Genomic DNA, 26826 nt, shown 5'->3' on the forward strand with positions numbered 1-26826 from the left:
GGAGTGGGGGGGGGGTATGGATGGAGTTGGGGGACTATGTATGGAGTATTAGGGCCGTTGTCCCTTAGAGAGGAGAAGGCTGCAAGGAAATCTGATCGGGGTTTTCAAAACGATGAGGGGACTGGATACAGCAGATATAGAGAAGGTGTTCCTGCTTGTAAAATAAAAAAAAACTCAGTGTTTTGATTTAATGTAAAGTACAAACAAAGTGAGGGCGATGGGTGAAAAACACTTTCTCACTCAGTGGATACTTAGGGTGTGAATGTGGGGCAGGCTGATTAAATGTTAAACACCTCTGCAACAGGTAGGACTTGAACCCAGGTCTCTTGGCTCAGAGATAGGGACACCACCACTGCACTGGAAACAGGTTCAACTGAGGCTTTCAAGAGGAGATGTGGGTGATTATTTGGTCAGAAATAATGTGAAGGGAAATAGGGACAAGGCAGGAGATTGGCACTAGGTAATGATGCTTGTTTGGAGAGTCAGCATAGGTATAACTGGCTGAATGGCCTCCTTCTGTGCTATAATAAGTCTGTGATTCTGTGGTAGATGTTACAGGTTTGGAAGGTACTGTCTGAGGATCTTTGGTGAATTTCTGCAGTGGACTGTGTAGACAGTACACACTGCTACTACTGTCAGTGATGGCGGGAGTAGATGTTTGTGGATGTGGTGTCAATCAAGCGGCTGCTCTGTCCTGGATGGTGTCAAGTTTCCTGAGTGATGTTGGAGCTGCCCCCATTCAGGCAAGTGGGGAGTATTCCATCACCCTCCTGACTTGTGCCTTGTAGATGGTGGACAGACTTTGGGGAGTCAGTTCCCTAGTCCTGCTCCCAATTTTCTGTGTTTGTCTGTACGTTCATAACCACTGAATTTCTTTACTGAAATTATTTTTTTTCAAAATGTGCAGCAGTTCCTTTGTCACTGAACGTACAAAGTCCATGTTATACACACATTACTGTATGAAAGTAAACATGAAGAATAGCTTTTTGCCACAAGTGTTCAGGATATGGAATTCCCTGTTGGATAGGGTGGGGGAAACCAGATTTATACTGATGGTATTCTGCTCAGTTCTGTGGACCACTGCATTATTATAGTGTGAGGGAGCTGGTGGAGGGGTTGATAACTTGTTGGGACTTTGCAAATGGCAACAAAAAGCACTTGTAATGATATGTCTTCTAGACTGTGAATCTAGATCTGAATTTTGTTTCATTTGTGTATTTGATGGATCAAAATAAGAACTGATGAAGTAGGCCATTCAGCCCCTCAAGCCTGTTCCGCCATTTACTATGATCATGGCTGATCTCATCTCTGCCTCAACTCCCCATAACCCGCCAACCCCTTTCTAAGTTAAAAATCTGTCTATCCCCTCCTTAAATTTACTCAGTGTCCCAGCATCCCCCCCCCCCTCCCCCACTCTTGGGGCAGTGAATCCCACAGATTCATGACCCTTTTAGAGAAGCAATCCCTCCCCATCTCTGTTATAAATCTGCCCCGCCTTATGCCTCTCATTCCAGATTACCCCACATGAAGAAACACCCTCTCCATGTTTACTGTGTCAATCCCCTTTAGCACCTTACAGAATTCCATTTGATCTCCTCTCATTCTTCTAAACTCAGAGGAGCATCGGCCTAAACTGCTCAATCTCTCCTCATAAGACAAGTGTGTAAAATTGTAGAGAGTTGGAATGGAATAAGGACAAGAGCCTGAATGGTCAATATGGTACAGATTCGGGGATATCCTCAAAGCCTCTGCGATAAAATGCTCCTTCCCAATGGTCAGGTGGGAATCTCTAGTTGAACAGCTGGCGAAGAAGCATCTGTGAGGATGCTAACCATTTTCATTCTCTCAGACAAGAAGACCGAGTGCAAACAGTGGAATGAGCGTGTGAAGACTTGAATTTGAGAAGTAGTAAGTATTGTGGGGATGTGTGGAACGGATGGGAATAAGTTCTTCAAAACAGCTAAAACAGACTCAGTGGGCCGAATGGCCTCCATATATATATATATTATACACCTGAGTCAATTTAGTCTGGCAGCATTCAAAGTAACTATATACCAGTAATGAATACTGCTTACTAGTAGCTAACACTATTTATCAGTAACTGATAGTATTTATCAGGGTATTATAGAAAGGCAGGTATTATAGTTGTAACAAATTCAGCTCTAGGACACAAAGGAGGTTATTGATCATTCCTGAAATGATTGATCCTGTCGTTACAGCCACCTGGACCTGTAGCAGACGTTGTCTACCTGGTCGGTGTGAACCTGAGATTTCCCTCTGTACCTGGAGCCTGGGGCTGCACCTCAGGGCCAGCTGCTCCCTGACACCTCGCATACTGCAATCGCCTGCTCTTTTCATCATCTTCCTGCCTTTAATCCTCAAACAACTGTTTCACATCTGGAGCTGGGAAAGGATTTTCCAGTCTCTTTCCAAAAAGCAAGCTGAGGTCCCAAGATCCAAAGCAGCCCCAGGCAGCAGTGATGCTAAGCGCACAAGTGAGTCAGGCAGGAGGAGAATCCAAACACACTGTTCCCTCATCGTGTGCAGACCATGTGGTGTGATAGAAATTTACAGGATGGATGGTGGCCATTCAGCCCATGTGTCTGGGCCAGCAGAGAGAGAACATCCAACTCCATCTCACTTTCAGGGCTTCGACTTGAAATGATTTATTCAAAAACAGAAGCGATACTTTAGTTACTGAATGTACAATGTCCTTGACATACACTAAGCCTTGTATGACGGTTAACCAAATTTCATGGATATAGACATTAGGTTTTTTAGTGGGTACAGAAGCAGAGAGTCTTGGGTCATTGAAAGTGGCAAGGCAGATGGAGAAAGCAGTAGAGGCATGCAGTCATACAGCATGGCAAGATATCCTTTGGCCCAACCCGTCCATGCCAACTAGACATCCCAGGTGACCTAGTCCCACCTGCCAGCACACAGCCCATATCCCTCCAAACCCTTCCTATTCATATACCCATCCAAATGCCTCTTAAATGTTGCAAGTGTACCAGCCTCCACCACTTCCTCTGGCAGCTCATTCCATACACACACCACCCTCTGCGTGAAAAAGTTGCCCCTTAGGTCTCTTTTATATCTTTCCCCTCTCACCCTAAACCTATGCCCACTAGTTCTGGACTCCCCCACCCCAGGAAAAAGACCTTGTCTATTCACCCTATCCATGCCCCTCATGATTTATAAACCTTCATAAGATCACCCTCAGCCTCCAAAGCTGCAGGGATGTTCTGTCCCGTTCCCTTGTTGTGCACCAGCTCCCATCCACACCACTCCTACCTCCCATCCCACCACCTGGGGGGAGGGGGGGGGGGGTGTTAGCTTCTGTCTAACTGCTATCTAGCCACCACTTTTAATCTTCTTGAAGGCCTCAATCTAATTAAACTTTGTTACTCAGAGAAATACAAATCTAATCTATGTCACATGTCATTGGGTGTGGACATTAAAGTTCATCGTGGAAGGTTAGCCTGCAGGAAATGAATCAGGAAATTGGATAGACAGTTATTTATTGTGAGAGGAATTGACTGCAAGAGTTGGGAGGCTATGCATTGGTGAGCGCACGTCTGGTGTACGGCACTGCTCACTGTATTTATAGAAGGGTGTTAGTGCAGAGAAAGTTTACTCGACTGGCACCTGGAAGGATGGCATTGTGGTTCACAGCTCCAGGGGTCTTGGTTTGAGTCCAGCCTTGGGCAACTGCCTATGCAGAGTTTGCATATTCTCTTCGTGTCTTTATGGGTTTCTTCCGGGTGCTCTGGTTTCTTCTTACAGTCCAAAGATGCGCGGGTTGGGTGGATTGGACTTGCCAAATTGTTCCAAAGGGTCCAAGGAGGTGTGGGCTAGGTGGATTAGCCATGGTAATTGTGGGGTTGTGAGTCTGGGTGGGATGCTCTTTGATGATCAATGCAGACACGATGGATAGAATGGCCTTTATCTGCACTGTAACGAATATATGGGTATAATGGCTTATGAGAAAAGGCTGGGCCTGTATCACCTGGAGTTTGGGATGACTTAATCATAAGATCCTGAGGGAAGTTGACTGGGTGGATGAGGAAAAGATGTGGATAATCTCAGATTAGAGGGCCACTGTTTGATAATAAGGGGGTTGCCCATTTAAAATAGAGATGTGGAAATATTTTCTTTTCCCTCAGAGACTTGTGAGTCTTTGGAATTCTCTTCCTCAAAAGGCAAACGATGCAGAATCTTTAAGTAATTTTAAGACAGAGCACTTGGATTCTTGATAACCAAGGGAATGAAAGATTGTCGGGGAGTGAATAGAATAGAATAGCAATTTATTGTCACTTATAGTTATGAAAATACAGTGTATAAGTCACCACATTTGGCTCCACTTTAATTTCAGATATGTAGGAATGTAGGGTTGAGGTTAAAATCAGGTCAGCCACAATCGCATTGAATGGTGGGGCAGACTCAAAGGGCAGAGTGGCCAATACCAGTCCCTTGTTTATATGTTTATATGGTATTACTTCCAACCTGGGCCCTCAGCCCATGACCTCAGGTGTCTGAGCCCCAACGGAACACACTTGATCCCTTTTTCTAAATAATTTATTAGGACTTTGGCATCATAGAGTCATAGAGATGTACAGCATGGAAACAGACCCTTCGGTCCAACCCGTCCATGCCGACCAGATATCCCAACCCAACCTAGTCCCACCTGCCAGCACCCGACCCATATCCCTCCAAACCCTTCCTATTCATATACCCATCCAAATGCCTCTTAAATGTTGCAATGGTACCAGCCTCCACCATTTCCTCATTTCATACACATATCACCCTCTGTGTGATAAAGTTGCCTCTTAGGTCTTTTTTATATCTTTCCCCTCTCACCCTAAACTATGCCCTCTAGTTCTGGACTCCCCCACCCCCAGGGAAAAGACTTTGTCTATTTACCCTATCCATGCCCCTCATAATTTTGTAAACCTCTCTAAGGTCTCTCCTCAGCCTCCGACGCTCCAGGGAAAACAGCCCCAGCCTATTCAGCATCTCCCTATAGCTCAAACTCTCCAACCCTGGCAACATCCTTGTAAATCTTTTCTGAACCCTTTCAAGATTCACAACATCTTTCCAATAGGAATGAGACCACAATTGCACGCAATATTCAAACAGTGGCCTAACCAATGTCCTGTACAGCCGCAACATGACCCCTCAACTCCTGTACTCAATACTCTGACCAATAAAGGAAAGCATACCAAACGCCTTCTTCATTATCCTATCTACCTGTAACTCCACTTTCAAGGAGCTATGAACCTGCACTTCAAGGTCTCTTTGTTCAGCAACACTCCCTAGGACCTCACCATTAAGTGTATAAGGCCTGCTAAGATTTGCTTTCCCAAAATGCAGCACCTTGCATTTATCTGAATTAAACTCCATCTGCCACTTCTCAGCCCATTGGCCCATCTGGTCCGGATCCATCTGGTTGTAATCTGAAGTAAACTTCTTTCGTGTCCACTACACCTGCAATTTTGGTGTCATCTACAAACTTACTAACTGTACATCTTATGCTCACATCCAACTCATTTATATACATGACAAAAAGATGTGGATCCAGCACTGATCCTTATGGCACTCCACTGGTCACAGGCCTCCAGTCTGAAAAACATCCCTCCACCACCACCCTCAGTCTTCTAAGTTTGAGCCAGTTCTGTATCCAAATGGCTAGTTCTCCCTGTATTCCATGAGATCTAACCTTGCTAATCAGTCTCCCATGAGGAACCTTGTCAAACGCCTTACTGAAGTCCATATAGATCACGTCTACCACTCTGCCCTCATCAATCCTCCTTTTTACTTCTTCAAAAAATTCAATCAAGTTTGTGCGACATGATTTCCCAAATACAAAGCCATGTTAACTATCTCTAATTGGTCCTTGCCTTTCCAAGTACATGCACATCCTGTCCCTCAGGATTCCCTCCAACAACTTGCCCATCACCGAGGTCAGGCTCACCGGTCTATAGTTCCTTGGCTTGTCCTTACACCTTCCTTAAACAGTGGCACCACGTTAGCCAGCCTCCAGTCTTCGGGCACCTCATCTGTGACTATCGATGATACAAGTATCTCAGTAAGAGGCTCAAGATGGAAGACAGGAAAAATTTCTGGCTGTAACAGCTGCTCTGTTTTTGAGATGTTTTAGGTGTTGGAGGTGATTCCCTTAAATTCCAGGAGAAGCAATTACTATTTTATATACTGTTGCATTGTTTTGGAACTTTGGAGAAAAAAAAAATCAAAACAACAGCAGTTTTAAAAGGGAGAGGAACAGGCAAAGGAAGCACATGGTGAGGTCAGTGCAGGAGAGAGAGAGAGAGAGAGAGAGAGAAAGAAACTGACAGAGCAGTGAACCTGCACAGTTACTGCCTTTGCTGTTTGAATTCACGAGGACTGAGCTAATTCTGGAACGTCGCCACCAATGGTTGGTCAAATATAAAAGACAATTTAGAACATTTCTGGTAAATGTAACCTGATACTTGTAACTTAATCGGGAAACTCCAGCAACAGTGATTTCACTCTGTGCTTTGTACAGGGAAGTACACAGAAAAAATTGTTCTTGATATAAAACGTGTGGTTTGAGGGAAGACGGATTTTGTTGAGGCTGTTCTTTGTGTGTGAAATAGAGGCTGGTATCCTGTCACCAAGTCACCCTTTATTTACTGTGACCAGCCAGCTCGGAGTCAGTCCCCGAACTGAGGAATTCTAAATCCCCTGTTTATTTTTTTTTTCTCACACTACCGCCTAACTGCGGTAGTGCTTATTTTTCCCCACACCCATGGTGTGTGTGAAATCCCCTGTTTATATTTGTCAGCCAGGGCTCCCTGATTGGCCCATGTTAACAACCCCAGTGAGGGATCTCATTGTCAATAAGACCCAACTGGTGCCAATCACTACAGTGAGGAGGCGGAATGTCTCTTTTTTTATTCACTCATGGGATGTGGGTGTTGCTGGTTGGGTCTTCATTTATTACCCATCCATAATTGCCCCCTCAGAAGGTGACAGTGAGCTACTCTCTTGAACTACTGCACCCAGTTTTAGTGGTGGGACATCACAATGCTGTCAGGGAAGGAATTCTAGGATTTTAACCCATTGACATTGAAGGAGGGGGTGAGATATTTCCAAGTCAGCATTGTGCGTGGCTTGGAGGGAAATCTTGGAGGTATTTGTCCACAGCAAGGGAGAGGGAAGGAGGGGAATTGTAGAAGACATCTAATGTCTTCAGAAATATCTCTATAGAGCTCTTCTGCTTCTGGGAAGCAATGTGGGTGCAGCTGTACTAGATTGATACCAACGGTTCAAGAAAGTAGCTCACCACCATGTCCTCAAGGGCAGTTAGGAGGAGCATTAAATACTAGGCATAGCCAGTGTCACCCACAGCCTGTGACAACCATTTTAAACTTACATTGAATTTCTTTGTGATGAAGCAGTTGTTATGTGATGTCAGGCTAGTTTGTTTTGTGTGAATAATTGTCATGCTGAATTATTGCTGGTCAACGTTTAACAGAATAATATCCAAGAGTTTTTGGGCTCGAGCAAACTTGCACCTAATTTGGAAAATTTCAGGGTCAAGTCTCTCTGAGTGCAGCATGGAGGGTGTGCTGCACTGTCAGAGGGACTGTTCTCACAGCTTCAACCCAGAAAATGAATCCTCAGCTGACTTTTCAGGGCGACAGCACTCTCTGGAAGAAGGGCTTGGCATCCCTCAATCAGCATCACCGGTCTGGTCTGGTCGATGTCACATTGCTTTGAGTGTGTGGGATTTTGCTGTGCACTGATTGGCTGCCATGTTTCCTCCATTACAACAGTGACTAAAGAGATTCGAGACATCCAATGGGCAGGGTGAATACATGATGAACGGTAGGATCCTGGGAAGCACTGAGGATCAGAGGGACCTTGGTGTGCACGTACACCAGTCCCTTGCGGTAGTAGAACATGTAGGTAAAAAAGGCATATGGGATACTTGCCTTTATTAGCCAAGGCATAGAGTTGAAGAGCAGGGAGGTGATGCTGGAACTATATCAAACATTGATAAGGCCACAGCGGGAGTATTGTGTACAGTTCTAGAATCCACATTCTAGAAGGGATGGGATAGAACTGGGCATGGGTGCAGAGGGAGATTTACCAGGATGTTGCCTGGGCTGGAGAGTCTCAGTGATGAAGAAAGACTGGGGTTGCTTTCCTTGGAGCAGAGGAGACTGAGAGGGGTCATGGCTGAGATGGATAAAATGATGAGGGACACAGGACAGACAGATGCTGGGATCAATAACCAGGGGGAATAGATTTAAATTAAGGGGGCAGGAGGTTTAGAGGGGATGTGGGAAAGATGTATTCACCCAGAGGGTGTTAGGAACCTGTGTTATAGACCCCTATGACGTCCTGAGATTGTGAGAAATGTTTTAGAATTAACGTTCTTTGTTTTAAATGTTCAGAACCTCCATAAACATTAGAGAGTTATAACTCTCCAATAACATTCCACCTCTATGAATAAAAAGGTAATCACCAGTGAGATTCAGTGCAGAGCTCTTGGCTCATAAACCATGAAGCAATTATTTCAACTGTTCCTTCCTCCAGAGAAAATGGAAGCAGTGATTTCACTGCTCAGGCTTTGACATTATATTTACCAACTTGGGGGTCATGGTCATCATACAAGGGGAAAAGTCAAAGTGCGTTAGGGTCATAAAAAGGGTATTTTGTATGTCCCACAGTTTACAGAAGCCTTCAGAACCTGGCTGGTATGGATTTCTCTCTCCAGCCTTCAGGAAATGAATACCACAGAAAGCTACCCCAGCTCCAGCAGGCTTCCTGCTCGTTTATTACCCAGATGGAAACATAGCAACGAGACTTTTCACAATAAACAGACTTCAGCAATATGCATTGCATCCAGAACTGTAGGACCAACCTCATTGATTCCATAAAAAGCCTGTTGAAACATTATTTAACCGGTTTTATACTCTGCCGCAGAAGGTGGTTGAGGTCAGAACATTGAATATTTTTGAGAAGGAGTTAGAAGGAATCAAAGAGTATGGGGAAGAAAGCTGAGGGAACTGAGTGGGATGATTAGTCATGATCATACTGAAAGGCAAAGCAGGCTCGAAGGGCCGAATGGCCTACTATTGGTTCCTACTATTTTTATGTTTCCATATCTTCATATTCCTGCAGCATTTACCCACAGCACTAAACCCCCCCTTCATTACTCAGGCATGGGGAGGCAGTGGTGTAGAGGGAACATCACTGGGCTATCACCCCAGGGTGGGACTCTAGGAGCATGACTTAGTCAATAATCAAAGTTTAAACTGAATAAAAATACAAAATGGGGCAGCACGATGGTTCAGTGGTTAGCAATGCTGCCTCACAGCACCAGGGTCCCAGGTTCGATTCCAGCCTCGGGTGACAGCCTGTGTGGAGTTTGCACATTTTCCTCGTGTCTGCGTGGGTTTCCTCCCGCAGTCCAAAGATGTGCAGGTCAGGTGAATTGGCCATGCTAAATTGTCCATCGTGTTAGGTGCATTAGTCAGAGGGAAATGGGTCTGCGTGGGTTGCTCTGCGGAGGGCCGGTGTGGACTTGTTGGGCCGAAGGGCCTGTTTCCACACTGTAGGGAATCTAATAAAGAAATTGAAAGAACTGTAGATGCTGTAAATCAGAAACAGATCATGAGAAAGGGTCACTGGACCCGAAATATTAACACTGATTTCTCTTCACAGGTGCTGCCAGACCTGCTGAGCTTTTTCAGCAGTTTCTGAAATTAAAAACGTTGGTCTAGCTGTAACCATTAGCTGATAGCAGTAAAAACCAGTGTTTCACTAATATCCTTCAGGGTAGGAAATCTACCATCCTTACCTGGCCTGGTCGACATGTGACTCCAGACCCACAGCAAAGTGATTGACTCTTAACTGCCCTCTGGGCAATAAGTGCTGACTCAGCCAGTGCTGCCCATATATGAATTTTATAAAAGGCATCACTGACAAGACCATCATTTTAGCAAGTCAGAGGCAAGTCCATTTCCTGAAGGCAGGTGTGAGAGGGAGAGATATAATTTTAATCCTGACTGATGGTTGAGAGTAACAATCCATAGAATCCCTACAGTGTAGAAGCAGGCTACCTTGCCCATCGAATTTACACCAACCCTCCGAAGAACATTTCACTTAGACCCATCCCCCTACCCTATCTCTGTAACCTTGCATTTCCCAAGGCTAACCCACCTAGCCTACACATCCCTGGACAGCATGGCTAATCTACCTAACCTGCACATCTTTGGGCTGTGGGGGGAAATCAAAATACCCAGAGAAACTCACGCAGACATGAGGAGAATGTGCAAACTCCACACAGACTGAGGCTGGAATTGAACCTGGGTCCCTGGCGCCGTGAGGCAGCAGTGCTAATCACTGAGCCACTGCAAGCTAAATAATCCTGAGTGTGTGAAGAATGACACAGTGACAACCAATTTAAGATAGTTCACTGGGTTTGCTGTGTGGCTCACCTCCATGTATCAAACTGTACATATTAATACACAGCATCCTGCCCTTTGCAGACAGAAAGAACATGCACATACACTGCACCAATATCAACTCTACAAAATAGACAACAGCGATTCTCAGGTTCATTTCCCAGGCAAATGTCTTTACCAACCAGAGTTAAGATGCATGACTTAAATTCATTCAGTAACTGGTGCAGTATCCATGGAAACATGTCAACTAATCAGAGACCATTTGCCAACCTATTAGCAATCTCTTCTCAAACAGTACACAATGATCCTCTGTATGTCGGTATTCTTGTGAGTTGTCCTGATGATTGCAAGACAAATGTTTCAACGAAATGTCAATCCTTTAGCAATCGGCAAAGTAGGCATTTAATTAATTACATAAAACTGATCACGTTATTCATTCATGGGACAAAGGTGTCACTGACACTGACTGGACCAACATTTATTGCCTGTCCCTAATTGCCCAGAAGGCAAAGAACAAAGAAAATTTACAGCCCAGGAACAGGCCCTTCGGCCCTCCAAGCCTGAGCCGATCCAAATGTACTGTCTAAACCTGTCGCCCAATTCCTAAGCATCTGTGTCCCTCTGCTCCCCACCTACTCCATGCATCTATCCAGACGCATCTTAAATGAATCTACCGTGCCTGCCTCTACCACCTCTGCTGGCAACGCGTTCCCACCCACCCACACTTTGCGTGAAGTACTTGCTGCGTGTACCCCCCTTAAACTTTCCACCTCTCCCCACACATTAATGGGGCTCAGCTGCTCAAACATGTCTAAACAGGAGGGGTCCCTCCTCTCCAGGTTTGGTTGCACTTTCTGTGAAAACAAGGTCAAAAGACCAAAGCAGCTTTGACTCACCTACAGGCTGTTCTTCAATCCACACGTGGAAATACATGATAAGTAACAGCCCAGCCACTCCAAATGACAAAATGGACAAAAAGATATGTCTCAGGTTCATGTCTTTAGCTGAACCTTTATAACAGCATCTTCCTCTTGGCATGGCCTTCACACATTGTGGCATTTCATCTTCATGCGTTCATATTTTCGCGTTGGACATCCTGAGGAAACAGATACAGCTCTGGTTATTAAAGCCCCATCGACAAGGCACAAGTCAGGAATACTCCCCACTTGCCTGGATGGGGGCAGCTCCAACAACACTCAGGAAGCTTGAAACCATCCAGGACACAGCAAACCGTTTGATTGGCACCACATCCACAAACATCCACCCCCGACGCTCAGTAGCAGCAGCGTGTACCATCTACAAGATGCCCAGCAAACATTCACCAAAGATCCTCAGACAGCACTTCCAAACCCAGGACCACTTCTACCTCAATGGACAAGGGCAGCAGATACATGGGAACACCACCCCCTGCAAGTTCCAGCAGGTCCGCCATTAGTTCCAGTGGGGGGCTCATTCCGCACACAGTCCAGGGGTTTGGCTGTGATCCGTCATCCACTGGGGACACTGATGGTTAGGTGGGGTTCTGTCTGACTACAGTCTGGGCAGTGGTCAGTGCTGTGGGGTCAGCAGCAGTAGCAGTCAGGGGGAATTGTATATCACCAGCCAGGGGGCTGTAAAGACACCGGACAGGGACTGGGTCAGTCACGTCCAGTGGCTGCCCACTGAACCCAGTCAGAGTTCACAGGCCAATACAATCCTGGTGCTCCACGTGTTAATGGGGTCATGGTAAGCTACAGGATGGGGGCTTATTGGCAGTGACCACCACCTTGGGCATAGAGAAACAGAGTTGGCATCAATAAGATATAATGTCAACGTTCAAGGGGGAGAGTTAGAAGTTCATTGTGGTCGGTCTCCACTTGGTGGAGGGGGAAGCTGGGTGGAAATAACTGTTAGTGAGAGATAAATAGAGTCATGGAGGCAGTGTGGGGGAGGGGGAGAGAGCTTAGTCTCAGACGGAGCCCAATGCTGATGGTATCCACCATGAGCTGTGCTCCAAAAACTCCATCCAGGTTTCATTCCTGATCATTGCGTTATCTGTTTGGAATGCACACAGAGTAACGTGTTTCTGCATCAAATGTTGGTCAATAGTGGTTTGCCCTGTGCAGTGGTGCTTGTAAATCTAACATTGCCATCTCAGATACAGAAAGTAGGGACATGAAGTTAAAGAGAGGGGAACGCTGAACAAAGGAAAAATTTCTAAGGGTGCTATGAGACAAGGGGACCAGCACTGTGCTGTAGGTCATGTGGGTATGATGATGGACTGGCCTGAATACGATGAAAAGTTGAATGATCGAGGTGAGTCTGGGATGGGGAGAAGGTCAGAGTTCAGCAGGTTCTCCCTTTTTATTGGGATGTGTCAGTCCCTCAGCCAGAGTGATACCTTCGCCAAGATGGTACAAATGTCAGGGATGTGATGGAGCAGACACTGGGCTTGCTGAAAGTATGGACAGGTCTGCGGGGAATTCTCCAGGACGGAATGTGCCACATCGCCCTGGTGCACTGTAACTGTGCACCATCAGAGTGCACAATGAGATGGGGTGGTAGCTGCGGTAGCAAGAGCTGTCATCTGATGAGGAGAATGAAGACATTGAGGAGGAGTAAGCTCTCATTGTCGATAACAGAGCTCGGCTGTTTTGGGCATTACAAAGCAGCCAGCACCAGGCTGAAACCCAGTTCCAGAGAATAAGAGCTGGGTGTAGCAGACCACTGAATCATTCCTACCCTGGTGAATCTCCTCTGTATCCTCTCCAATGCAATCACATCCTTCCTATTGTGTGGGGACCAGGACTGTGCACAGTATTTGATAAATTCAGCCAAATTTGGGTGTAGGTTTGTTCGCTGAGCTGGAAGGTTCATTTCCAGATGTTTCGTTACCCTACTAGGTTATATCTTCAGTGGTCCTCCGGGCAAAGCACTGCCGATAATTCCTGCTAAATTGCCCATAGTGTTAGGTGCATTAGTCAGAGGGGGGTGGGTTACTCTTCGGAGGGTCAGTGTGGGGCCGAAGGGCCTGTTTCCACACTGTAGGGAATCTAATCTAATCTAATATGCATCCTTCTGTCTTTGCCTGACTGATTGAATGTCTATGACACACCCCCAACAAAATGACTGCCCTGTTTATTTCAAAATTCTTCTGATATGCCTCATTAGAGGAACATTACAAGATAGCAATCCTCCATTTGCAGCGTTTGACTTCTTGATCAACATTGCACCATTACACCCCCGCCCTCCACCCACTCCATCTCATCTGAAGACCCAATACCCCAGAACTTTGAGCTGCCAGTCTTGTCCCTCTCTCAACTATGTCTCCACAATACCAAGGATTTTTAAAAAATCATTCTGGGATATGGGTGGCTCTGGCTAGACCAGCGTTTATTGCCCATTCCTAATTACCCAGAGGGCAGTTAAATGTCAACCTGTGGGTCTGGAGTCACATGTAGGCCAGACCAGGTAAGAATGGCAGTTTCCTTCCCTAAAGGGCATGAGTGACCCAGATGTACATTTCCAACAATTGGCAGTGGATTCATGGTCATTGTTAAATTATTAATTCCAGATTTTTAAAAAAAAACAAATTCAAACTCCATCAGCTGCAGTGGTGGGATTTGAACCAGGATTCCCCGGAACATTACCTGAGTCTCTGGATTAATAGTCTAGCAATAATATCACTAGGCCAACACCTACCACCCACACCCCTAGCTGCGTGGAGTTTGCATGTTCTCCCCGTGTCTGCGTGGGTTTCCTCCGGGTGCTCCAGTTTCCTCCCACAGTCCAAAGATGTGCAGGTTAGGGGGATTGTCCATGCTAAATTACCGATGGTATTCAGGGATGTGTAGGTTAGGTACATTAGCCATGAGAAATGCAGGGTTACAGGGATAGAGCAGGGGCCTAGGTCTGGGTGGGATGCTCTTTGGAGGGTCGGTGTGAACTCAATGGGCCGAATGTCCTGTTTAAGCAATGCGAGGATTCTGTCATCTCGAACAAAACGTGGTGGTGAGTTGTTTTCTTGAATCCACCTTCTGTGGGATGGCCCACAATGCGATTAGGGAGTGAATTCCAGGTTATTGACCCAGTGACAGTGAAGACGCCCTTATCCTATCCCATCCCCATGCATTAATCAGCCCTCAACACTTCTGCCTTACTTTTTCAGTTCCTTGTATTAAAGTAAATGCCAGCCAGTCCGCCATTTTCCTTGTGTCTTAACTTGACCATATATGCTCCGCCTCACAGACTGACTTGTTTTATTCTATATTTATCTGCAGATCATCCCTACTGTGCCTCACTCCTTATCCCAAATTTGTTCAAACTCCTGCCAACCACACTAGCACAGCTGCTTGTAAGGAACTTGGTCCCAGTTCCGGTTCAGACACAACCTGCCCAACTTCTCCCAGAAATGGTCCCAGTGATCCAGGAATCAAAAGACCCCTTCTCCTGCACCAACTCTTCAGCTGTGCATTCGTCTGGGGGTTCTGTTCCTGTACTCACCAGCGCATGGCCCGAGGTGTAATCCAGACATCACAACTTTTATGAAGTCCTGCTTTTTAAAACTCTACTCTAAACCCTGCTTCAGGATCTCATCTCTCTCTCTCTACCAATGTCCATATTTCCAATGTGTACCATGGTCTCTGTCTGATCACCCTCTCCCCTTCAGTATGCCCTGTAGAGGCTCCGTGACATCCTGCCAGAGAGAGATCACCCCATCCTGGAGACAAGTGCGGCTGCAGAAACATCTGCCTGTTCCTATTTCTGATTAACCTTCTACCACTATAGCTTTCCCTCGCTTTTTGCTCCCCTCCTTATGTAGCTGGATTCTGGCTGCCCTCCCCAGAGGAACCATCACCGTCACCAGTTTTCCAACTCAGAGAATCTGGTCTTGAGTGTAATGCACCCTGGCTGGGGGGTTCCTGACTATCTGTTTGACTCCCTTCTGACTGATGGTCATCCCTTCCCTCGTGGACTGCACTTTCTGAAGCTGTGGGCGACCATGTTTAAAACCTTGCTGTCCATGTGACTAGGAGAAAGTGAGCTCTGCAGATGCTGGAGATCAGAGCTGAAAATGTGTTGCTGGAAAAGCACAGCAGGTCAGGCAGCATCCAAGGAGCAGGAGAATCGACGTTTCGGGCATGAACCCTTCTTCAGGAATGTCCATGTGACTCCCAGCCTCACAGATGCACTGCTGGAAAAGCACAGCAGGTCAGGCAGCATCCAAGGAGCAGGAGAATCGATGTTTCGGGCATGAGCCCTTCTTCAGGAATGTCCATGTGACTCCCAGCCTCACAGATGCACTGCTGTACCTGCTCAAGCACTGAAAGCCAGCACTCACACTGACCAAACCAACAGTATCTCCTGGAGATGTGGTCGTGAGGCTGTCAGGCATGACTGAGAGGTCCCACACACTGGAATACACAGGACTGAACTGCCCTACCGAAACTTTACTTTCAAATAGTATTACCCTGGATTTACATCATGTAGGAAATTACTTATATTTCTTGTGCCATTGATCTTAAATTGTAGAATCATATTAATGATGAACTCTTTTTCTTTGCTGGCAATCAGATTTTTCCTGCTAACTACAAATTCTTTCTTCCCAGATAAACATTCATTCTGTTTAAAATGAATCTCCACGAGGGAATTCCACCTGTTTGTTTCTTTCCCAATTTCTTTACTGTTTCCTCCCTCTGGGAGATCCCCTGCGTCTTGCCCTCTCCATACACAATCAATAGCAGGTTGGGGACACTGGTATGCCCAATCCTGCTCCCCCACCCACAAACCCTCCGAAGAGAGAGCATAGAGTCCTGCAGCAGGTGCCCTGGCACATTCAATTGCCATTCTTGACCTCCTCTCAGCCTTGACTCAGTGCCTGTTACCATGTTAAGCAGATTTACCCCTGCAATTCAATGTTCAAGTAACTCACCCCCTGACTCCCCAGACTTGTCCACCATCTACAAGGCACAACTCAGGAGTATGATGGAATACTCCCCATTTGCCTGGATGGGTTCAGGTCCAAGAACAAGGGCAGCAGATACGTGGGAACACCACCCCCCTGGACGTTCCCCTCCAAGCCACTTACCATTCCGACTGGGATATATATCGATGTTCCTTCAGTGTCGCTGGGCCAAAATCCCTCTCTGAGGGCAACCTCCCATAGGAGGTTGACTGCAGCAATTCAAGAAGGCAGCTCACCCCCACCTTCTGGAGGGACAAGTAAGGATGGGCAATAAATGCTGACCCAGCCAGCGGCACCCACATCCGTGAGAGAATTAAAAAGAAAATTTGCAACTCGATTGCTGTGCATTTGCATAAGGAGTGTTTATTTCGGTCACGCACACCAAGCTGTCCTACTGTTCTTAGTTTGGAACTCTTACTGTTGAACTGTTTAAAGGGAGAGAGAACTGGGTCAGTCAATCTCAGGATGTCCGGGGAGAGGAAGTCTCCCTTGGACGTCAGCCAGAGCTGAGAGAAAAACGCTCGCTGTCCTTTCATCCAATTTTCTTCATTATCAAAAATGAAAATTGTCTTCAAGAGAAACAGCAATCAAACTATGTCCTCTCGTTCCATTTCACTCCCGTTTCATTGCAAAAATCAGATTACTGCAATCACAATGCTGTCTTCTATTCCTACAACAGATTAATTATTTCAAAGCTGTCTGACCATATTACATTACCCGTCGGTCCACAAGATAAAGGCTGCTCTCGTAATTTATTTTCCATTACCATCATTAGAGAATAGCTTCTGTTTCACATAAAGGCCTGGGTGCTCCATATCAGCTATCGCTGTTCGTAACGCTGTGCTTGGCTGGAAGAGAGTGCATTGTACAGAGCTCTATCTGACTCACCAATAGCATCACACACCTCCCCCTCTCTTCTCAAACACACACACACACACCACCTTCACCGATGTGAGCTGCTCCTCCTGCTCTCACAGCAGGCTGCTTTTAGATTTGTTCAGGATCTACCCACCTTCACCTGGCGAGATCTGAACCCCCCCTCCCCCGTTTATTTCACAGCAAAACAGATCCGATCCAATCTGAGTGACAAGAAGGCGGGTGGATCAGGAGGAGGAATAGGCCATTCAGCCCATCGAGTCTGCTGCCCTGTTCCAGGAGATCATGGCTGTTCCGATATTAACGTCCGTCCCACATTCCCACCTATACCTGATAGCTTTTCACCCCTTGCTTAATAGGAATCTATCCACCTCCAGGATCCCAAAGTTTCCCTGCGTGTAGCAGTCCCGGACAATCCAGGAAATAAGATGGTTCACAGAAACCAGCCATCTGAATTTTGGTTGTAATCTTGTGGTCATGTACAGGCTATCTCACATATGTATTATTTGGTTATATATTATTGGGTTGTAATTCAGCCCCATGCTCCTGACCTTCAAGCTCCCTGAACAGACTGGGACTAGGCAGAGTGCTTATGTATCTGCTCCCGAGACTGATCAGGGTGGAGCACTAACAGCTTACTTCATGTCTTGAATGAGTATCAGTGCCAATGTCCTTTCAGCTGCGATGGCAGTTCCTATGGAATGAGTGGATTCCACAGATTTAAGCCTGCGTTGGTATCCTGCACAGATTCTGCCTGCTATGGGTTCTCTGTGTAGTGGGTGCATGCACTGCACACGAGGCTGCTCCTGATCTCAGTCTGCTTCATCAGTGCCTAGACTTATCTAAGGGTAACCAGATGGGCCAATGGGCCGAGGAGTGGCAGATGGAGTTCAGTTTTGATAAATGTGAGGCGCTCTATTTTGGAAAGGCAAATCAGGGCACAACTTATACACTGAATGGGGAGTGTTGCTGAGCAAAGAGACCTTGGAGTACAGGTTCATAGTTCCTTGAAAGTAGAGTCACAGGTAGACAGGATAGTGAAGAAAGCGTTTGGTATGCTTTCCTTTATTGGTTAGAGCATTGAGTACAGGAATTGGGAGGTCATGCTGCGGCTGTACAGGACATTGGTTAGGCCTCTTTTGAAATACTAGATTCAATTCTGGTCTCCTTCCTATCGGAAGGATGTTATGAAACTTGAAAAGGTTCAGAAAAAAAATTTACAAGAATGTTGCCAGGGTTGGGAGGGTTTGAGCTAGAGTGAGAGGCTGAATAGACTGGGGCTGTTATCCCTGGAGCGTTGAAGGCTGAGGGGTGAACTTATAGAGGCTTACAAAATCATGGTCTTTTTCCTGGGGTGGGGGAATCCAGAACTGGAGGGCACAGATTTAATGTAAGAGGGGAAGGATTTAAAATGGACCTAAGGGGCAACTTTTTCATGCAGATGGTGGTGCATGTATGAAATGAGCTACCAGAGGAAGTGGTGGAAGCTGGTACAATTACAGCATTTAAAAGGCACTTGGATGGGTATGAATAGGAAGGCTCTAGAAGGATATGGACCAAGTGCTGGCAAATGGGACTACATTATGTTAGGATATCTGGTTGGCACAGATGAGTTGGACCAAAGGTTCTGTTTCAGTGTTGTACATCATACAGTCATCGGACTGTATGTCTCTATGACTATAATAACTCTCTCTCACTCCCACCTATAAGCTGTCTGTTCGCAGTCTGAAATACTGATTACAGCACCATTCTCCAGCTCCTCCACTCCTGACAGCATGTGACTATTGATATCAGAGCTGCATCTTCCCTTCATGGTCGTTTTTTTTTTTTCTGTATGACTGGGTGCCCCTGCAGAGTGTATCACTTCACATTAGCCACACTGTACTGCATCTGCCATGTCTTTACCCACTCACTCAACCTGTCTCAATTACCCTGAAGCCCCCTTTGCTTCCTCCACAAAACTCACGGCACCAACCCCCACCCCCCCCATGCCCCACCACCAGTTTTGTGCCATCAGCAAACGTGGGAATGTTGTATTTAGTTCCCTCAACCAGGTCGTTGTTATAGATTGGGAATAGCTGGGGCCCAAGCACTGATCCCTGAGGTACTCCACCAGTCACTAATTTGGAAAAAGATCCATTGATTCCCCCGTTTCCTGTCGGTAAACTAATTCTCAATCCATAATAATGTATTATTCCCAATCTCATGGGCTTTAATTTTGCCCAGCAGTCTCTAATGAGAGATCTTATCAAAGGCCTTCTCAAATACACCACATCCATTGGGTCTCCTTCATCTATTTTACTAGTTACATGCTGAAAAAACCTCCACAATTTTTGATAAGCATGATTTGCCTTCTATAAGGCTATATTGGCCCTCTAATCTTATTAATGCTTTCCAAGTGTTGTGTTATCATATCTTTTATAAAAGCATTTGGCCCACTACTGATGTTAGGGTAAGTGGCTTGTAATTCTCTCCCTCCATTATTAAATAATGGGGTTACATTTGCCACCCTCCAATCTGTAGGACTGCTCCAGAGTCTACAGAACTTTAATTTCCAAGGACACTTCCTTGAGTACTCTGGGATGTAAGGTGGGATGCAGAGCTCCTCGGTTTGGGATTATAGTATGGTGGTCTGGTCAAAAAGGAGGATGTCTAAGGAGGGATATTTATTTTAGATAAATCCATGAAATCCAGTAGCTAAATCTATCTTACAGCAACTTAAGTGTAAATGATAAAGCAACAATAAGAAAAGATTGGTACAACTGAAGTGAGTATGATGTTCATTAAACTCAAACTGTACACTTCTGGAATCTAAAACAGCGAGATGAGGGAATTAGCAGCAATATCACTGGGCTTACATCTAGCTGATTTGGGGACAAGTGTTCTAACCCAACCTCAGGGGTAGTTCTGTGGTTAGCTCTGCTGCCTCACAGTGCCAGGGATCTAGGTTCAATCCCAGACTCTCTATGTGGGGCTGGCATGTTTTCCCCATGTCTTCATGGGTGTGCTCCAGTTTCCTCCCACAGTCCAAACACGTGCAGGCTAGGTGGGTTAGCCATGGGCAATTGCCCAGGGATGCACAGGCTGTCTGGTTTAGCCATGGGAAATACAGTTTTACAGGGATACGGCACAGTTGAGGGTGTCGGGGGGGGGGTACTCATTGGAGAGGCTGAATGGCCTGCTTCCACACTGTAGGGTTCCATGATTCTAGGTAAATTAAACTAATGAATACATCTGGAATTGAAAGCTTGCCTCAGGGACTGACACTACCACCAATTGTCATAAAAATCCCTTTAGTTCCCTTTAGGGAAGAAAATCAGCCATCCTTATCAGGTCAAGCCTACGTGTAACTCCAGACCCACAGCAATGTTACTGAGCTGTAAATGTCCAAACGAGACACTGAGTTGTGCTGAACTGCTCTGCAAACAGGCTGCAGTTATTACCCTCAGGCAGGAAATATTGATTAGTCTTGCCAACAATTCATAACAGAACAATTGAAAAAGTCAAATTAATTACTTGAAAAGCAGAATCCTGTGCCAGCACTGAAACAGAAAATGCTGGAAATATTTGAGGAGAAAGAAACAGAGTTAACATTTCAGGTCAAATATTTTTAGCATTTTTGGTTTTTCTTGCAATCTATTATCACCGTTCTATTTTAACCAGCTGGGTTTTTGATCTAAACAAACCTGTTATCATGGTTTTAAAGTGGGATAATGCTATCACTCCTCATCATCACAGTGATTTTGGCTTTAATTTTGGCAGATGATAAATTTCTCAGTTAAATAGCCATCAGTGTTCAAAGAAGGCATCCAGTTCTGTTAAAAGTGCAAATTAAGCACTTTATTTATTCAAAACGTCTTAACCAGCCTAGCCTATGAGAAAGGAATTGAGACCGATTCACTGAACCAATTTCCTTTGTTTGGAGCCAGATTTAATTTTAAGGTACAACGAAAGGTTGGCAGGAAGTCAGGTTATCAGCAGAGCCCTGAGACTTCAGTTGGAGCTCAGGAACCCATCGGCAGATAGACTGAACCGTGTGACGGGGAACATGTGCACAGAGACTTTGATTGTGGGCAGGTTGCCTCATCACACTGGGTGACAAGAAGATCCTTGCTCACTTCCCAGGGACCACAGTCATTTTAGAATCAACCTGTTTGGCTACATTATAAATACGGGGAGAAAGTGAGGTCTGCAGATGCTGGAGATCAGAGCTGAAAATGTGTTGCTGGAAAAGCGCAGCAGGTCAGGCAGCATCCAGGGAACAGGAGAATCGACGTTTCGGGCATAAGCCCTTCTTCAGGAATTGAGCCTTTCCTGAAGAAGGGCTTATGCCCGAAACGTCGATTCTCCTGTTCCCTGGATGCTGCCTGACCTGCTGCACTTTTCCAGCAACACATTTTCAGCTACATTATAAATACATCTTGTGTGACAGTCAAGTCCTGGAGTAGGACTTGAACTAAATGATGATCAGACATTGGAGGTAGGTAGTTACTCACTTCACCACAGTTGCAGAGAAACCATAAGAATACAAGAAATAGGATTTATGGTTTTTAACCATAATTTTACATCTGCTTCATCAGCTTGCTGTTCCTGGATCAGGAGTCAAATTGCCTACACCACAAAAGCTCTACACTGGCTGGAAAGTGCTTTAGATATGCCCAGGGAAATGATGACCTACTAGATATTACTGCTGGACTATTAATTCAGAGGCCCAGGTAATGTTCCCAGGGACCTGGGTTTAAATTGCACCATAGTAGATGGTAGAGATTGAAATTGGTAAAACTCTGGAATTCAGTACCTAATGGTTACTGTGACACCGTGCCCAATTGACGGGGAGAAACCTCACCTAGGTCACTAATGCCCTTTAAGGAAGGAAATTTCTCTCCTTACCTGGTCTGGCCTCCAAATGGCTCCAGACTCACAGCAATGGGGGGTCGCATGGTATCTCAGTGGTTAACTGCCTCACAGGACCAGGAACCCAGGTTCGAATCCAGCCTCGGGCGACTGTCTGTGTGGAGTTTTCACATTCTCCCCGTGTCTCTGTGGGTTTTCTCTGGATATTCCAGTTTTCTCCCACAGTCCAGGGATGTGCAGGTTAGGGTGGATTGGCCATGCCTACAGTGTTCAGGGACGTGTAGGTTAGGTGGGTTAGCTACAGGGGTGGGACTGGGTGGGATGATCTTCGGAAGGTTTAGGTGGACTCAATGGGCTGAATGGCCTGCTTCCACACTGTAGGGATTCTATGATTCTTTGACTTTAACAACCCTCTGGGCAATTCGAACAGGCAACAAATGCTTGCCTGGCCAGTGACACCCACATCCTGGAAATCAATTTTAAAACATTGAAAGAAGTGGAAGTCTTTAATCTAATTGGAAATTCAGAAGAAATCCCTTTCCCCAAGGAATAGCAAGTAACGTATCTGAAATAATATCAGTACAACGCAACATAGTGAAGTCATATCGAGTTGGTGGCAGAATGATTTGGGATCTCAAAGGATGGAAACCTTGCATCAGACCCTCCTCAAGGTCTTTGGGACAATGTCTATCATATCAGTGTAATCTGCAATTAGTTGCTAATAGGCAGCAAACTCTATCAGAGCTGAAAATGTGTTGCTGGAAAAGCGCAGCAGGTCAGGCAGCATCCAGGGAACAGGAGAATCGACGTTTCGGGCATCAGCCCTTCTTCAGGAAAGAAGAAGGGCTTATGCCCGAAACGTCGATTCTCCTGTTTCCTGGATGCTGCCTGACCTGCTGCGCTTTTCCAGCAACACATTTTCAGCTCTGATATCCAGCATCTGCAGACCTCGCTTTCTCAGCAAACTCTATCAGTAACGGAAGGAGACTTCTAGTTAGAACAAAATGCGGCTTCTCTCAACCACACTGCACCTGTCATTTTCTACTCTTAAAGAGGAACCTTCATCATTAGCAGTAGCTCTTTCAGTGAATCAGAGTTGGCATAGACTGCAACAGTGAGAATGAGAAACTCACTACCACAAACAAATAGTCCAGAACCCCATGTGGTTCACTAATGTCCTTTAGGGAGGGAATTCTGCCACCCTTACCTCGTCTAGTCTACATGTGACTCGAGACCCACAGCATTGTGATTGACTCTTAACTGCCCTCCAAAATGGTGGCACGGTGGCTCAGTGGTTACCATTGCTGCCTCACAGCATCAGGAACACGGGTTCGATTCCAGCCTCGGGCGACTGTCTGTGTGAGTTTGCACATTCTCCTCGTGTCTGCATGGGTTTCCACTGGGTGCTCCAGTTTCCTCCCACAGTCCAATGATGTGCAGGTTCGGGTGAAATTGCCCATACTGTCCAGGCTAGGTGGATTAGCCATGGGAAATGCAGGTTTACAGGATTAGGGAGTGTGGGTCTGGGTGGGATGCTGTTCAGAGGGTCGGTGAGGACTCGATAGGCCGAATGGGCACACTATAGGAATTGCATGAAAAGGGTCAAGAAAGAAACTCTGTTTCAGGGCAGTTAGAGTTAGACAAGAAATGCTGACAACACTGATGACCACATCTCATGTTAGAATAAAGGAAAAATATATTGAATGCACTTTAACAATGTTACACTTTGGGAAATTCTGAGGTAGCGAAAGGTGCCAAAAATGTAAATCGTTTTTTGATAATGTACATTGGCTTAATTCTGGGAGACTGGTCATAAGGCATCAACACTTTAAGTTGCGTAATTTTCCCTGGACGTAGACATTGGTGCCTTTGTGTTAGAACCTCCTTGAGGAAGTGTGACTTGGATGACAGAGTTAATGAGATACAGAGATCCCAGAGGATTAGGGGGTGCTGGAGCAGTTCACAGAGAAAAGGAAGAGGTAAAACCTTGGAGGGTTTTAAAAACAAGGGTGTGAATTTTTAAATCCGAGACTTTGCCAAGCGATGATTAATTTATCACAGACTTATTGGTTCAAGTGACATCATTTTCATGAGAAATTAATGGTCAAACAACTTTTGGAAAAACAAAAAGGACACAAAATTGTAATTAATACTGATACATATCACGAGCACAGGATTACCTCATGGTGAAAATATGCATGATCATTTTGTTTTTCTACTCATCAACCAACAATAAAAAATTACAAATTTATTTTCACAATTTTTTTTTTATCTTCTCAAATCCTTGCAACGATGGGTTTACAAACTGGATAGACCCTATTTCAGCAGTTGATTAATGAATAGGAACAGGAGTAGGCTATTCAGCCCTTCAACTCTACTGAGTCATTCTAGATCATCAACCTCAATGCCATATTTCCATGCCATCCCATACCCCTTGGTGTCATTAGTAACCACAACTCCATCATTCTCATCTTGAATGACTGAGCTCCCACAGCTCCAGAGATTGAACACTCTCTCAGTGGGGAAGTTTCTTTTCATTTGTATTTACTAATTTATGGGATGTAGGCATCGCTGGCTGGGCCAGCTCTTATTGCCCGTCCCTAGTCGTTCTTGAGGAGAAGGTGGTGAGCTGCCTTCTTGAAAGAATCACAATATGTTTCCAAAGTCAGAATGAGTAGTGCGAAGGGTAGCTTGCAGATTCACTCCCTCCATGATGACGCTCAGTAGCAGCAGTGTGTCCTACCTACAAGATGCACGGCAGGAATTCACCAAGTCTCCTTATACAGCACCTTTCAAAGCTTCAACCATTTCCATTTGGAACGACAAGGGCAGCAGATCCATGGGAACATTACCTCCTGCAAGTTCCCCTGCAAGCCATTCACAATCTTGACTTGGAAATATTTTCTTCAGTGTCGCTGGGTCAAAATCCTGGAATTTCCTCCCTAAGGGCATTGTGGGTCTACCCACAGCATGTGGACTGCAGCGGTTCAAGAAGGCAGCTCACCCCCGCCTTCTCAAGGGGCAACTTGGGATGGGCAATAAATGCTGGGCCAACCAGTGATGCCTACTTCCCACAAGTGAATAAAAAATAATTCAGCTTCTCCTCCCATCATTGGTTCCTTGTTGCCATCTCAGAAAAATGTCATCCCCACATTCTTAGTTCTTGTCTTTTCTTGTACTCTCAATTCACGTTCGCATTTTATTAGAGTCAGTAATGTCACACTTACCCAAGTAAGCTCACAGCTCCCTCCCCCACCACTTACCACTTTGGAGACATATACTAAATTTAAACAACATAGAGAGAGATAAAAACACCCACACACCCACATACACACAGTTAGACACAGATACACACACAAACAGATACACACAGACACAAACAAACACACATGCACACAGTTAGACACAGATACACACACACACAAACAGACACAGACAGAGGCGGACAGGTAAAATACTTTATCACCACATTGCAATGTTTCAGGCAGAAAGAGGGGTGCCTGAAGGCAGGCTGTCACTTGCAATAGAATTGTAAACCCTTGCAGATTCCTACATTCAATGGAACCTTTTGCACACAGTGAGCCATTCTGCAAAATATAAAACACACACAGTGCTCGCACAGTTGCTGAAACTCCCCAGAGCTCCTCCACTCAACAGGCTCTTTGTAAATTCTCAGGTTCTGCCGGAGCCTCAAAAGCAAGATAATCTGATATTTTCTTTTGGAGAGAAAAAAAGTACTCACCCACTCACAGAAAATGATTCTCGCTCTGTTTCCACAGTCAGCAGAGCTTTGCAGATGTTGCACGAGTGAACACATTCCTTGCCCTGAGAAGTAATAGCCTGAAACCTTTTCCCATGTTACTGTTTTCCTTCTCTGTCTGCCTCAGCCTTGACACCTCTCTGGAAATGGGAGAATACTAGAGCTCCCACTTCTTGTTCCAAACACACACACACACACACAGACGATAATCTCTGATGTGTCTGTATGTTTGTGTGTATGTGAGGAGAGAGAGAGAGAGAGAGATTAAAGCAGTAAATTTCTCTGTCCTGCCTCAAATTTAACATCTGGTATAAAACAATCAGCATGATCAGCCACTCCCACGTTGTGTTCAGTGACTACAGTAACCCACTCCGATAAATCCATCCAACCCAGGAATGGGCAGATATCAAATAGCAGCACCAGCTCTTCACCAACTACAGCCTCTGCATTAGACATTCACAGGCATAACTTTGCTGAGAAAGAAATTCTACATGAGAGTGAAATAAGGAGAGAAGACTGAGGGGATTACAATTAAAAATGCCTCGTCCCCAATGCAAATCAACTTTCACCAAAGGCAGGAATTACAAAGTCCAGTAATAAGTGGATCAACCCAGTCTCATTTTAGAGTTTTGAGTTAATCTAACAGTATTTGTTAACAGCAATTTGTTCATTTTGATATGAGGCTGCAATGAAATGAGCGATTTGCTGTTCTCATCAAAAGTTCCCATTGGAGCATTTCAGATCTGGATTGGAAGAGTTTTATTTGCACAAACATTCACTGACCATCAGTTTGATGTGAATGCAATATTTACACTGAAGGCATAGTCAAGCAATTAGTAAGGCAAATAACATTGTATTGCAAGCTGATTGATGTATAAAAGTAACAAACTCTTGCTCCAGTTAGACAATACACACACACACACACACAGACA

At 45.4% G+C, this 26826-nt stretch overlaps 1 protein-coding gene across 5 annotated transcripts in view; it reads right to left on the bottom strand.

Moving 5' to 3' along the window:
* The window catches only part of LOC122548822 (carbohydrate sulfotransferase 9-like), a 120072-nt gene that overhangs the window by 39175 nt on the left and 54071 nt on the right, over positions 1-26826 (bottom strand). For 2 of the 5 annotated variants that reach the window (XM_043687634.1, XM_043687635.1), the window contains exon 2: positions 11357-11556. In XM_043687634.1, the coding sequence (XP_043543569.1) occupies positions 11357-11519 (163 nt within the window). In that variant the 5' untranslated portion in view covers positions 11520-11556. Of the gene's footprint in view, positions 1-11356; positions 11557-16527; positions 17280-25876; positions 26149-26826 lie in introns of those variants that run through there. The other 3 variants (XM_043687632.1, XM_043687633.1, XM_043687631.1) reach the window with 3 other exon arrangements.

This window comes from Chiloscyllium plagiosum, chromosome 4 (assembly GCF_004010195.1).
Source record: "Chiloscyllium plagiosum isolate BGI_BamShark_2017 chromosome 4, ASM401019v2, whole genome shotgun sequence".
NCBI lineage: Eukaryota > Metazoa > Chordata > Chondrichthyes > Orectolobiformes > Hemiscylliidae > Chiloscyllium > Chiloscyllium plagiosum.